This window comes from Phyllostomus discolor, chromosome 9 (genome assembly GCF_004126475.2).
Source record: "Phyllostomus discolor isolate MPI-MPIP mPhyDis1 chromosome 9, mPhyDis1.pri.v3, whole genome shotgun sequence".
NCBI classification, from domain to species: domain Eukaryota; kingdom Metazoa; phylum Chordata; class Mammalia; order Chiroptera; family Phyllostomidae; genus Phyllostomus; species Phyllostomus discolor.
In genome coordinates this window covers 28238865-28253216 of record NC_040911.2, presented here as the reverse complement: position 1 = coordinate 28253216, position 14352 = coordinate 28238865, and the positions used below count along the sequence as shown (strand labels likewise).

At 43.9% G+C, this 14352-nt stretch overlaps 1 protein-coding gene and 1 long non-coding RNA gene across 3 annotated transcripts in view; one reads left to right on the top strand and one right to left on the bottom strand.

Moving 5' to 3' along the window:
* The first annotated feature begins 325 nt into the window (after positions 1-325).
* Positions 326-14352, top strand: part of ZNF397 (zinc finger protein 397) — a 39047-nt gene continuing 25020 nt past the window's right edge. The window contains exons 1-4 of one of the 2 annotated variants that reach the window (XM_028523933.2): positions 326-430; positions 1678-2175; positions 2443-2581; positions 5226-8829. In XM_028523933.2, the coding sequence (XP_028379734.1) occupies positions 1762-2175; positions 2443-2581; positions 5226-6271 (1599 nt within the window). In that variant the 5' untranslated portion in view covers positions 326-430; positions 1678-1761 and the 3' untranslated portion in view covers positions 6272-8829. Of the gene's footprint in view, positions 431-463; positions 2176-2442; positions 2582-5225; positions 8830-14352 lie in introns of those variants that run through there. The other variant, XM_036009156.1, reaches the window with a different exon arrangement.
* Positions 10622-13406, bottom strand: LOC118496676. Its single transcript, XR_004899233.1, has 3 exons — positions 11849-13406; positions 11407-11574; positions 10622-10900 (listed from the first exon to the last, which is right to left on the bottom strand). It is a non-coding gene; the product is annotated as an uncharacterized LOC118496676 (long non-coding RNA).

The following is a 14352-nucleotide window of genomic DNA, read 5'->3' as shown; positions in this document are numbered from 1 at the left end:
TTCAGCCTGTTTACCCACGTGTTTACTTTTGTCAGAGACACTGGAAAAGCATTAGAAATACAGGAAAATATGAATACTTTTCTAAAACATGGGCGGAGAATGAATCGGGAGTGACGGGACACCGAGTCGTCGTGGAAAGAGGAGATGGGCAGGAGGAGGCCAGCACGTGCAGGAGGTACTTATCTCAAGGACCGCTACCTCTCTGCGCACCCACCCCGGGGCTTGGTGCCCCGCGGGGCCTGCGGCCACAGAGGGAAGGCGGTGGGAAAAAGTAGGATTCATGGCGCTGATTGGCTGCCTGTGAGCACGGGGCGGGGCGAACGGAGGTTGCAGGAATTGCGAGCGGAAAGCTGCGGGGGTGAGCTTCCGGTCTTTGTGGCTGGCCGCTGTGGGTTGGCGGCTTGCTCCCTGGTCACCCGTGGGCTTTGCGGTGAGGGATGCGGGCCCCGAGGCGAAGGGGGGGCTAGGAGGGCGTGCAACCCGGACGGCGGGCGCGAGGTGGAAGAGCCCCGCTTTCGTCCTGCCCGTCCCCAGGTCGCGGAGCGTTGTTGGGGCGGTGTCTGCTCTGGTCTTGGGGATGCAGATGAGGCCATCGCTCAAGCACCCGCTTTCCAGCAGAAAGAGCACTTACTCACCCGCCGCCCTGATTTTGCAAATTCTGTGATTTAACCTGGATACAAAAGTAGGAAAGCTAGCTCAGCCGAGCTGGTTAGTAAACTATAGTTTTGTAGCGTCAGTATACTAATTTCTAAAGTTGACTGTCGCGTTAGGGTTAAATTTTACTGTCCTGCCAGTTCAAGGGCATACCCTCCTATCACTATTCCCCCATCCTAAAATCAGATCGTGTTTAATTTATATCAGAAAACTTAATACATACTTGTTGCCAATTTCACTTTTTAAAAATGTTTACTCCATTATATTCTAAGCTTTTTGAGAGCTGAGATTGACCTTTTTGCTTCTGTGTATGTATCTGGTATGGTTTTGAACACATGGTAAGCATTTATTTAATAAGTACTTCTTGGTTATTCCTGGATAGACTCATTTATTCCGGAGCAAAAACCTTTGTATCCTGATACCCGGCTCATGACAGCCCATAGTAAGGTCCTTAGTGTTCACTGAATAAATTCAGTGACTGAATTTCCTAATTGATCAAATGGCAACTATCCAATAATATTTTCATTTTAATCAACTAATGTTTAATATGCATTTTTAAAAACATTTTATTACTACCTTAAATGAGTCAACATTATTTGCCATAGTTACATTACTGAAAATTAATTTAAAAATCAGCATTAAATCCTACATAGATACTGTTACTCTTGGAAGTCTGAAACATTAAAAAGGGAGTTCTGCACGTTTTACATACATGTTAAAGACAGATTTTTCCCCTCAATGAAAATTGAAAGAGAATCAACAAGGAAATTTCTCAGTATCTTATTCATGTTAATATTGCATTGTTTTGCTTCTAAAATAATTCCTTAATAGAATTAGTGGTAGAAATTCTACAAAATAGGAGACAGTGAATGACATGAATGATGTTTAGTTTGCCACTTATTTATTTACAATCTCATACCTACTTCCTTTCAATATGCTACTGGGATGGCTGATGTTTCTTATTATAAATTCTTAGAGATTTTTTTCACAGCTTTAAGTTAACAGTGCTTTTGTATCCTTCAGGAAAGAAGAGATTACTCCAAGACTTTCTGGGAAGTAACATACCCAGTTGTTGTGAGCTCTTTTGAACAGCTCTTTCAGGACAGAATGGCTGTGGAATCCAGAGCAGTTTCAACCCTGGTACCTCAGAGTCCTCAGGAACAAGAACTGATACTAGTGAAAGTAGAAGAAAGCCTTTCCTGGGGTCAGAAATTAAAGCAGAATGGGAATACCCGATCCTGCCAAGAATTGTTTCGCCAGCAATTCAGAAAGTTTTGCTACCAGGAGACACCTGGGCCCCGGGAGGCTCTGGGCCGACTCCAGGAGCTCTGCTATCAGTGGCTCATGCCAGAGTTGCACACGAAGGAGCAGATCCTGGAACTGCTGGTGCTGGAGCAGTTCCTGAGCATCCTGCCTGAGGAGCTGCAGGTCTGGGTTCAGCAACATAGTCCAAAAAGTGGCGAGGAAGCTGTGACTCTGTTGGAGGATTTGGAGAGGGAATTTGATGATCCAGGACAGCAGGTGGGAACAGGGAGATGCAATATGTTGTGGGAAAAGGAATTTACAAACTGGAGCATGTAGCATCATCATAACAGTAGGATGAAAATTTATCTCTACTGAAGCATAACCCTGACGTGTCTACTAGGGCTATGCCCATCTCCACCCTTAAATCATTCTTTTTCCCCCATCCCTCACCTATGGAGATGTCTTTCTTGACTTCTGAGGTTTTTTACTAAGCATTTTACCAGGGATTTTCTCATAGTGCTAACTGTATTTTACTGATTTCAGGTCCCAGCTAGTCCACAAGCACCAGCAGTACCGTGGAAGGATTTAACAGGTCTTGGAGCATCCCAAGAGTTAAACATCCAAATCCAGCCTTTAAAGACACAGCTGAAACCTTGGGACCCTTGCATTTCTCCCCAAAGTGGTAAGAAATAGAAAATCACCTGAGAACCATTATCAGTTAGGTCTCTAGCCTTGATGATATAGAATTAATGGCACTTTATAAACCTGTCACATGTAAGCCTCACTTCTATTATTCTAGGCCAGGGGTGCTCATTTTAGCAGCTTTGTATTCAGCAACGCTCACAAATTGCAATCAGGCCTCCTTGTGTCAGTTTCCCTGTCATTTATTTACTTATTCCTTCATTATATATCCTAATTGGGTCCTAATGCATGCCTGGTATGATGACAGGCACTGGGTCTCTGTGTTCAAGAACTTTCAGGTCTGGATGGGTTAGTGGACAAGCAAAAAGGCAATTTCAGTGTAGTGTAGTATAGACTAAAAGGAGGCACTGGGTACTCTGGGGGCACTTGTAAAGGCACCTGACCCAACCTCAGAGGTTCAAGGTATAACTTCTTGAAGGAAAAGAGATCTAAGATAAGACTTGAACTATAAGGAGGAAAAAGCAAGGTAAATAGGTGGGAAGAGGAGTATCCCAAGCTAAAGGGAAAACCATTTCTTAACACTTCTGACACCGGATGTATGAGGTTTTCCCTCACACTAAGCAGTTCTGACAATAACTCCCCAGAATCAGTGCAGACCCGCAGGTTAAGGTTTTAGTCCCATAAGACTGGCCCCCTACTTCAGATGCCAACTGCATGTAGTGAGTCCCAGGCTACCCACAGTTCTGATTTCCCGTAAATTGGCAGTTCCATGAACCTCTCCTCATGTTTTGTAAATTGCTGTAGTGGCTCACAGAACTCAGGGAAATACCTTACCTACGATTACTGGTTTATTACAAAGGATACAAATGAATCAGCATACATAGAGTGAAGTCCTGAAGGGTCCTGAGTGCCGGAGCTTCTGTAGCCATGAAGTTTAGGCACTTGGATGCATTCACCATCCTGGAAGCTCTCGGAACCCCTTTGCTTAAGGTTTTTATGGAGGTTTCATTACATGGGCACAGTTGACTAAGACATGGGCCATTGGTGATTAGCTAACTCAACCTCCAGCCCTTCTCCAAGAAGGTCAGAGATGGGGCTGAGAGTTCCAACTCTCTAACCACTTGGTTGGTGCCTGTAGCATAAACCCAGATATGGTCGGTAGGGACTTATTATGAATAACAGAAGATACTTGCTCACTTAGGAAATTTCAAGGGTTTTGAAAACTGCCAGGAACTGGGGATGAAGAGCAAATATATATATATGTCCTGTACTACAATATCACATAAACAAAGGCCACAAATTCCTGAAGGTGAGAGACTATAGCCCACTCTGGGAACTGCAGATAATTTAATTTAACTCGAATAGAAATTCATAGGGGTGAGGTGGTAAGAGAAACTGGAAAGAAAAATGGGACCCAGATTGTGAAAACTTGTATGTCGTTCTGACTAGTTTGTGCAGTGCAGTGGGGCACAGTTGAAGGGTGTTGTGCAAGGGAACGACATGACGGGGTACGCATTTAAAAATTTAGTTGTAGGTGGAGAGTGCATTTGAAGGCAAGGGTAGAGCCCTGTTAGGAACTGTTGTAATCCAAGTGGCCACAGTAAGTAAGTCCAGATGTATTACCATGAGAGGTGGGGAAGACCAAAGCTGGCTTCTGCTTCTTGGTACTGAAATTGCATTGCAGTAGCTGGTCGTTATCAAAAGTGCAGCATGTGGAGAGCAGTTGTGGATGATACTCAGGTTATAGTCTTAAACAGCTTGGTTAATAGTGGTGCCATTTATATAAATAGAAAACGTCAGGGGGAAAAAACATGTTGATGATATGTTTAGTTTGGGACATTTTGGTGTTTGTAAAATAGGCACAAGTATTATGCCTAATTAGCATTGGATATGAGAGTCTAGAGCTTACGAGAGAAAGCTGGGATAGAATTGGGGATCTGATTAGCTTATAACATAAGTACATTAGTCACTGAAGTCTAGGAGGTAGACAGTTTGTAGAGTGAGGATACCTGAGAGCCCAGAACAAAATTTGAAAGAACTCATGTTTGAATGATTGGCCTTGAATCTAAGAAGGAACAGCCATAGAAATTAGGCTAACATAGCAGTTTCTAGGAGGCTGGTGTTGTCCACAGTGTCAGTGTTACAGAGAGGCCAACAAAGGAGACCCATAAAGTATCCAGTAGATTAAGCAGCCATGAAGTTGGTGATCCTGATGAGAGTGTATGGGGAGAGGGGGTGGGGGGCATGGGTGAGGCAGAAACCAGACTACAGAATGGAGTACAGACAACCCTTTCAAGAAGCTTTGCCCTGAATGGGAATGAGGTTTCATGAGGGAGATGTATAGGCAAGGAGCTTGATTTTAAAAGATGAGCGAGACTTGAGCTTAATTAAATGCTGATAACAGGAAGGAGACAGTAGAGAAAGAGATTGAAAATATTGGGAAAGGAAAGGAGGTAACTGATCCTTTGAAGTCTCAGCCATGAAAGGATAACCTGCAAAGTGTAGGTGTAGGCCCTAGTATCGGAGAGGAGGAAGGGTCCTATTATGTGACCGGCTAAAGAAAAGCTGTGTGTGGACAGTGACATCTTTTAGGGGCAGAAGCATCTGTTTTCTCTCCCACAGAAAGTGAGTACTGAGAGTGACTGGAGAAATTAAAAATCTGTTTTTTGCTATTGTCATTTCAGGTTGTGAAAGTAATGAATCGACAACAAAGAAGGACATTTTGGGCAAAAAAGCAGGACTTTGCCAGGAACTTTCATTCGGAGGATTTAGCGAACACGAAAGCAGTTTAGAGTGGCAGCAGGGAAGTGCTTCGGGGGAGAAATTAGGAAGATCCCCTGTCCAAGGAGGCAGTTTTAGTCAAGTAATCTTCACACACAAATCTCTAGGAAAGATAGGCCATCATGAGCCTCAAAGAAGCTTGATTCTAAGTGCAAACTCTGTAATGTATCAGAAAGTTCCCACGGAAGAGAGGCCTTACAGATGTGATGTATGCGGGCACAGCTTTAAACAGCATTCCTCTCTAACACAGCATCAGAGAATCCATACTGGAGAAAAGCCCTACAAATGTAACCAGTGTGGGAAGGCCTTTAGTTTGAGGTCGTATCTTATTATTCATCAGAGAATACACAGTGGTGAGAAGGCATATGAATGCAGTGAATGTGGGAAAGCCTTCAATCAGAGCTCAGCCCTCATTAGGCATCGGAAAATCCACACTGGTGAGAAAGCTTGTAAGTGTAATGAGTGTGGCAAAGCATTCAGTCAAAGTTCGTATCTCATTATCCATCAAAGAATTCATACTGGTGAGAAACCCTATGAGTGTAATGAGTGTGGGAAAACCTTTAGCCAAAGCTCAAAGCTTATAAGACACCAGCGAATTCATACAGGAGAGAGACCCTACGAATGTAACGAGTGTGGAAAAGCTTTCAGGCAGAGCTCAGAGCTGATAACCCACCAGAGAATACATAGTGGAGAGAAGCCCTATGAATGTAATGAGTGTGGAAAAGCATTCAGTTTGAGCTCAAATCTCATCAGACATCAGAGAATTCATAGTGGAGAGGAACCTTATCAGTGTAGTGAATGTGGCAAAACATTCAAAAGGAGCTCAGCCCTTGTTCAGCATCAGAGAATCCACTCGGGGGATGAAGCTTATATATGTAACGAATGTGGGAAGGCTTTCCGCCACAGGTCGGTCCTTATGCGCCATCAGAGGGTCCACACTGTAAAGTAACTTGTGAGTACAATGACGATTGTAAATACTTCAGTCAGATTTCTATCTCCGTTAGGCAAAAGGGTTTACTTTGAGCCAGACCCCATGCAGCTTGTAAACTACCAGGTCTCGAGTCAGTCCTACTCCATGCGGCACTTCCAGTGCACAGGCACGTTGTCCCTTGAAAGCTTTTCCTGTGACTAGTCAGAAGAGCAGATGGAAGAATTGTTGCCTCCAGCTTTCCTCTTACCATTGGGACTACTCAGGAAATAGGAAAGATGGGACTATTACATTGAAACCTCATTTTCCATGAGAATGTCACGAAGAGGGTAGAGCAACCCAGGCTCTGTCACTGCGTCCAACTGTTGGTGGGATGGTGTGGACAGGGTGAGGGACATTTTGTTTCATGGATGCAAAAATTGTACTGATCAGTTAACAGTAACGGACAGCAAGACGGGTGGGGGGGTAGTTTCACCAATGAATTAAGGAGCGCAGGGCAGGCCAGAAATGAGGTGGAAGAATACAAATTAATTTACCCAGCAGGTATTTTTGAGTACCTGTTTTCTGCCAGGAACTAGGTATAATAGAAAATAGAGACATTCTCTACAGTTCAATGGACAGGGCAAACAGGTGATGACACTGGTTTGATCAGTGCTACGTTAAGGAGTACCTGACCCAACTTTGGGTCCAGGAAGGCTTCTGGGGTAAATGATTTGAAGGATGAGTGGGAGATAGGCAGGCTAGGGAACAATAGAGAAAGGTCAGAAAGAAAATCTGGTACATGGGAGAAGTTAACAGTAAAAGGCCACTTCCTGTGGCATTCCTTTTGAAGTGGAGGCAGGTCTGTAAGAGAAGTATGGATGGAGCCAGAATCTCTTAAGCCAAGCCTGTGAAGTTTCTTAATAGACAAAACCTGGGGTCCTTCGACCACCGGGTGGTGAAGAGTTTTGTCTTCGTCTGGGGTGACCCAGAGAAAGGGTTATTGTAGAGCTTTCTTGCCCTACCTGTAGGCTAGGCTAGACCTTTCATGCAGGTGGGGTTAGGGAGTCAGACGGAGCCCTGCATAGAGGGTAATAGTCTGTTCAGAGTTCTAAATGCCCCTCTCCTAGACATAAAGACGTCTTTGGTTCGTAAGACTGTAACAGAGCTACTGTCCGCTTCCAGTTTTCAAGGCTCTGGTCAAGCTGCTGTGGGCACGGGTACCATATCATTTGTTTCTGAGCTGTAGCTCCACTGTTCTAGTGCACTTCCTTGGGCTCAGGTGCTAAAAAATATTTTGTCAGTTGCTGGGTCTGTGACTTACTCTCCAAGCACCTCATGCGTGTTCAGTTTTGTTTTATATTAGCAGTGTTCACAGTCTTTCATGAATTTTGTTAAAGACAATGCTACAGGGAAGTAGCAACAGAAAGAAATAGTCATGGTCCATCCAGAGACTACCCTCTTCTGAAGGACCCAGCAGGAAAAGTATCCCGAGACTGGTACTTCTCAGTGCAATGTGGAAAGGTGTATAGGATAGTCAGCAACAGAAAAACATGTTATTCAAAATACCTAACAGATTGGAGCTATAGCACACCTTACCAAAAATAAATCTATGGGAATCCAGAATCCTGTGCGTAGGAAAAGAGCTATCCATGAGGATGGAGAGGGAAGTAGTGGTCCAGCTGGGGCATACACAGAGAACCATGCACTCACCAGCAGGAAAGGCAGGAGGCTGCGTGCCCATGCTTAGAGAGAATGTGGAAAAAGAAAGGGATAGCATCATTTGGAAAAGATGGTAAAATATAACAAAATAGTAAGAGCTATTCAATTCTCGTTTTCTTCCACAGAGAAAGATGCAAATGAAAAAGGACAAACTAGGAATGATACAACATATTACAAAAGGGAGATAGTCCTCTGCAGACAGTTATTACACATACGGCTAGGAAACGTGACAGGTACTTAACCAGGGCTTTGTTGACACGTACTGGTTATTTCTCAGACAGCCCATAGTTCACAGAGGAGGAAATGGAGGCTTAGGACTATGGTTGACCCAGTAACATAGAGCTAAAAAGTGGTGATAGACTTTGAGCCCAGGCAGTAGGAATCCAGAACTCTTCTGTGGAGCCATTTCTCTGTACTGTCTTCCCATGAAGAAGTTACAGCAGAAAAAAATGTTTCTTAAATAGGCAAATCACAAAAGAATAAATGCCAATGGACACTAAGTGTTCAGCCTTGCTAGAATCAAAAATGTAATATGTTAAAGCAAGAGTTGAGATGGCAATTTTTTTGTCCCTAATAAAACTAACAAAAATTCAGGGAACTTGAGACTCGAATGTTGCAAGTGCGATGCAAGGAGATGCTGTCTTAGGCAATCCACACCAGAAGCCTTAAGCATTGCCTTTTGACTTTAAAGTTCTACCTGTAAATTTATGCCTCAAAAACCATCATGAATGTATACAAAGTCTTAAAAGCTGTTAAAAGTGATGCTGATTAATATTAAATGACAAAGCACTCATATCTTCAGTAAAAATAAAAGTCCATTATGTACACTATGGTTCCATGTAGAAAATGTATTCATTAAACATACTGGAAGTACTATACACTCAAAGTGCTGCACTGGTGATCTTCGAGTGGTAAGATTATAGGTGATTTAATTTTTTTCTTGTGCTTTCTGTGTCTTCCAAATTTTTTCAATAAATCTTGAAAACTAAAATTAGAGGAAAAAGGTATAGAAGAGAGTGGAAGCCCAGGATAGTTGAGAAAAGCACATAGTTTCCATAGCATCTCAGTCCCTTCCAAGTGGGGGAGATTAGCTTACTTGTTAACTCTGATGTGTGACTCCTCACTGGTGAATGGCGATGGCAGACGTAGCCACCTCACACTCATGTATAATCAATGTCTTCTGCAAATTACAAACCTCTGCAAATCGGAGCTGTTTGCATGAAGGAGATTTATAGTTGAGAAAGGGAATAGCCTTGAAGTGGAGACCTATGTTCTTGCTAGTTCTTGTCCATTAATTGGGCAGCTGTAAGCACGTCACCTCACAATTGTGAACCTTCAGTTTAAAGGAGCTGAAGTAAGTGATCTCTTATGTTAAAGCTTCAGCATTCTGCGTATGAAACAGAAGGGACATCAGTGTAAGGTAGACGTCAAAGGTAATTGTTTTTTCCTTCACCAGCTTTGCTGGAGGAAAGGTGTCAAGGATTCATGCCTTTCCCTTCTGCCTGGGGCCTTGTCTGGCATACAGGCAGGCCAGGAAGTGGGTGGGGGGGAACACTGGCAGCTGTCTTGGCTGACACAATGATCACACATCTAAAGGGCCACAGGTCTTTTTTTCCTGCACGAGGATTTCCACTGAGGACTTGCTGAGAGAGGAGGGGAAGGCCATGGCAGCCGCCCAGGCTCTTGCTCCCAAATGTTTACCTTAAATGAATCTTGCACAACAGATTCACAGGTTTAAAAGGATAATGTGCAGTTTAGACGAGGTGCTTACTATGAGTTTCCTATCTCTTCCCTTCTCCATCCTCATGTCCAGAGGCTTTGGTTAACACACAGTCCAGCTGAGAGGACTGGAAATTAAGCAAATCTGACCTTGGTCTCTCCAAGATCCCCTGTGAACATCTTTGCTTCCCTGCTCCATAAAGTGAATCCTCAGACAAAGGGGGACTGCCAGGTACATTAATTTCCCATGTAGGAGGACTCATCTGGAGAGCATTTCTGCAAAGTCAGGAGGAAAGGTGAGCCCCATGGGCAAGCTCCACCTATAGCCACCCACCCCCTGCTTTTGATGGGCCTGAACTAGATATTGCTACTCAAACTCTGTCGCTGGCAGCTGTCTTGGTTGACACAATGATCATGCATCTAAAGGGCCATGGGTCTTTTTGTCCTGCACAAGCATTTCCACAGAGGAGGGGAAGGCCATGTCAGTCACCCAGGCTCTTGCTCCCAAAGGTGGAGAAGCGTCCTGATTCTGGTGGGCCCAGGGGTGTGGGTGTGTGTGTGTTTCAAGAGGCTACTTGTGACTTCAGCTGGTGAACTGGTGCCCCAGGGACTGTCAATCTGCAGACACTTTTTGGCCCAAGGAATGAAAGCTAAGAACACCAATCCCCTGGCTTCTTCCCACACTCCTTCCCCGAGTCTCCCAGCACACCTCCCTTCGTGCTATTGTGCTCCCTACTCCTGAACGAATAATTTCAAATCAAAACTTAAAAGTCAAACTTTATTACAATACATGTTGCATTATGTTGTAATGCTAAACAGTTGAACTATAAATGTTAAAATCAGTTACTAAAATTGATTTACCAAACAAGATTTTACCAAAAAATATTAGGTTGGGATAAAAAAGAAAAAAACTAATAGAATTCCAAATGAAAACAATGTTCCTGTGGGTCGTGAGTGGGATTGTGGGTGATTTATACTTTCCCATTTTCTGTATTATCAACATTTACAATTAATTCACAATAAGAAAACTATTAAATGATATTAGAACATGAAATCATATGATTGTCATTATAAGAAAAGGCAACCCTCTATCTGTATGAAGCCTTCAGACTTCTGCTTGCCCTCACTCAGTAATAACCCCACCACCTTTGGACACAAGCCTCCCAGCCAAGTTCACCACTCCTCTTACCACAGCAGCTTTGGTCACCAGGTCTTCAGAAGTGACAGTGTCTGGAAGGGAAATCAGGACATCTTAGCAGAGGAATCAAACTTTCTCGGGTATTAATTGCACCCTCTTGCACATTTGTTCCCTCCTTGGGTGCTCTGCCTCGGCCCTAGGGACTCCCTATATGTGTTACTCCTGTATTCTCTAGAGTTTTTTTATTCCTTAGTGATTAATCCCTAATGATAGTTAATAATTCCTAATATGATACTTTGCCTGTTCAAAATGTGGTTTCCGTTACTGATACATTATTCATCTCCATGCCAGTGGGGCAAGAATAGTAAAAGAATGTTGGTCTTTAAATATTATGGATGTTATTAGAGAATTTTATTAGAGACCTTAATTCTTAAACCAAAGTTAGAAATTACACTGGAATTTCAGATTCTTGGCAGAAACAATGGAAGAATATTTTTAGTCAAGGGGGACTTTCCACAATACTTAATGATCATGGCAAGTGACTGTCATTAAGAAAACGAACCATGTCACAGACGAGAGCCCTCACCTCCATCCTCACCTCCAAATGGCCTGTGGCTCCTCACCTCTCATGGGAAGCCTGGGGCTCCTGAGTCTCACTCTTGCACTGACACTGATTCTCCAAGGGCTGAAGCTGGATACTCAGAGACTTCAGTGCTCCTGAGGATGCCATTTCCTTCTCCATCGTTCCTTGGCTATGAGCTATGTCCTAGGAATAATCAAGTACCAGCACTATGATTCAAAGGATGTATGAGAGAAAAACCCCTAGAACAGGGCAGAGCAGCTGGAGTCAGAAACTCATTCAAATGATTAGACAGAAAACAATAGGACTAAAAGCCCTAGTGGCCTGATCCCAGGGGACAAATAATAATCCAAAAGACAAAAATTACACAATTCTCCAATAACCAAGTCAAGGCCATTCACACTGGCTTCCCCATTAACTTGCAACAACTAAAACAAGCAAACAAAAACCAACTTCTTACCTGCTCTGCTGGCCCATCAAGCTCCTTCTCCAGCTCCTCCAGCATAGTCACGGCTTCCTCTCCGTTCTCTGGTTGGTGCTCTCGCAGCCAGGCCTGCAGCTCCTCTGGCAGGATGGCCAGGAACTGCTCCAGCACCAGCAGCTCCAGGATCTGCTTCTTGGTGTACACCTCCGGCCTCAGCCACAGACCACAAAGCTCCTGGAGCCTGTTCAGAGCCTCCTGGGCCCAGGGGAGTGAGAGTAACCAAACTGCCTGACCACTGGCAGCAGGTTTTCCTGAAGGCTAAAGACATGCCCCAAACATAATTCTCTTCTGCAGCCTTCACAATTTTAAGTCCTCATTCTTTTGGAGCACGGTAGGCCAAAACTGCAGTGTGCCCTGACACTCTGGGCAGACACCTGGAAAGGGTTTGCAGTTGACCTAGCGAGAGGATGGAGATCTGTGTCTGAGAGATTCCTTCTGAATTCCAGTTCTTCAGGGAGCTCCTGAGGGAAGCGATGCTAAGGTTACACAGGGGGAAAATGTGCTGAGAATATAAATACAGGTTTTGAAGACTGGTTGCCAGGGAGTGGGTTGCTGTAAAGAAAACTAACTGAAAGGAAGCCTCTATATAAATACACTTACAGATGATGCAGGATTTTTTCAGGACAGAAAATTTAAGTATCACCAAAACCAATTCAATCTTTAGTAAATACTGTTAGGGACAACCATAGGGGATAATAAGTAGTGCTTATAGATCATAGAAAGCAGGAAAAATACTGTAGTATATTATTACTTCTCAGAATAATTATTGCCATTTTATTAAGCACTTACTGGACACCAAGCACTAGCTGCATACCTAACATAAATCTTACATAATTTCCCTAACAATTCAATAAGAAAAATTATAATTATGCCCATTTTCCTAAAAAGGCTATTGAGAATCATGGGCTGGCCAAAGACACCCAACCAACAAGCAGCAGAACCGGGGTCTGCAACAGGAACATTCAGCTCTTGCTGTCCCGCCACGGTGTCGCTCTGAAGAAGGGAATCTGCACTTAATAAACACCTCCTATCTTCCAGGCACTTTACAAATGCTATTTTATTCGCACTAGACAATAATACTATACAGCAGATAGTATCATCTCCATTTTAGAGGTGAGGAAACTGAGGTTTAGTAATGTATTAAGTAATCTGCCAAAGGCCTCAATCTAGTAAACAGCAAAGTCAAGTCATGAACTTGAGGTTGCCCAACTCTGAAGCACTTACTGTTATTATTACAGAATAGGTTAATGCTGTCATGGAGAAAAGCCAGGGGGGGATGTACAAACAAGGAAGAAATATTCTTGACTTTAAGTCAAGGTTCTGAGACAGCACAAAGAAGGGGGGAATGGATTCCTTCATCCATTATTTCAACAAATACTTGAGCTACATGCTAGGCAGTGTCCTGACAGGACTCACAGGATTAAAAGGACTGTCTTCGCCCTGGCAAGGTGGTTCAGTTGATTAGTGCATCATCCTGTGCACCAAAAGGTTGCGAGTTCAGTCCCTGGTCAGGGCATATAACTAGGTTCAAGTTCAACCCTCAGTCAGGGCACATGTGGGACGCAGCCGATCAATGTTCCTCTCTCCCTCTCTCTCTTTCTTATTGCTCTAAAATCAATGAATATATCCTCAGGTGAGGATAAATAAATAAATAGCCTGTCCCCAGACTCTTGTTTAGTATGGGAAGTGACAGGTAAACAAACAGTGTGATAAATCAAGGATGGAGGAAAGCAAAAAGATAGCACAGAGAAAGACAACTAAGACCAAGGAGAGCTGCCTACCTGGGGAAGACACCTCAGCAGAGTCTGATACAAGTGAGCAGGTGAAGACATAGAAGATCATTCAGGCAGAGAAGAGCGGGTGAGAGGATGTGACCGATGAGGACACTGCAGATGGTTTCTGGTGGCCTGACTAGTGGTCGTCACCCCTGGCGATGGCTCAGAATCAGGCATGGAGCATGAACCCCACAATAGATTCAGTGAGTCAGGCTCTCCATGAGTGGGGCTTCAGCAACTGCCACACGTGCTTCTGTTTGAACAGCCAGGTTTAACAGAAAAACAAAAACCCTGTGCCACAGCTGGGGACAGACTTGAGGAATGGCGAGAGGACAAACCTACAGAGGAAGAGCCAGGCCACCAGGACTCTGAGACATTGTAGTGCGGTTTGCACTTGATCCCCAAGGCTAAAGGGTCTGTTTACCTGCCCCGAGAATGGTGTGGCGCACAGACAGGGAAGGGTTCTGTAGCAAGCTTTTGGGCAATGAGGGTCGGAGCTAAGTGAGCCAAAAGATATTAAAATGGGAGATTTGACAAGACTTAGAGACACACGGAGTGAGGATTTGGAAGAGAGGGGAACCAAGGACTCAGGTTTCTGGCTGGCTCTGGTGGCTTAAAAGATGGCGGTATTTACTGAGCATATGAAGAATTTTGAGATGCCTACTAAACAGCATTTCCTTAACTGTGCTTTGCTAGATTTAAGAG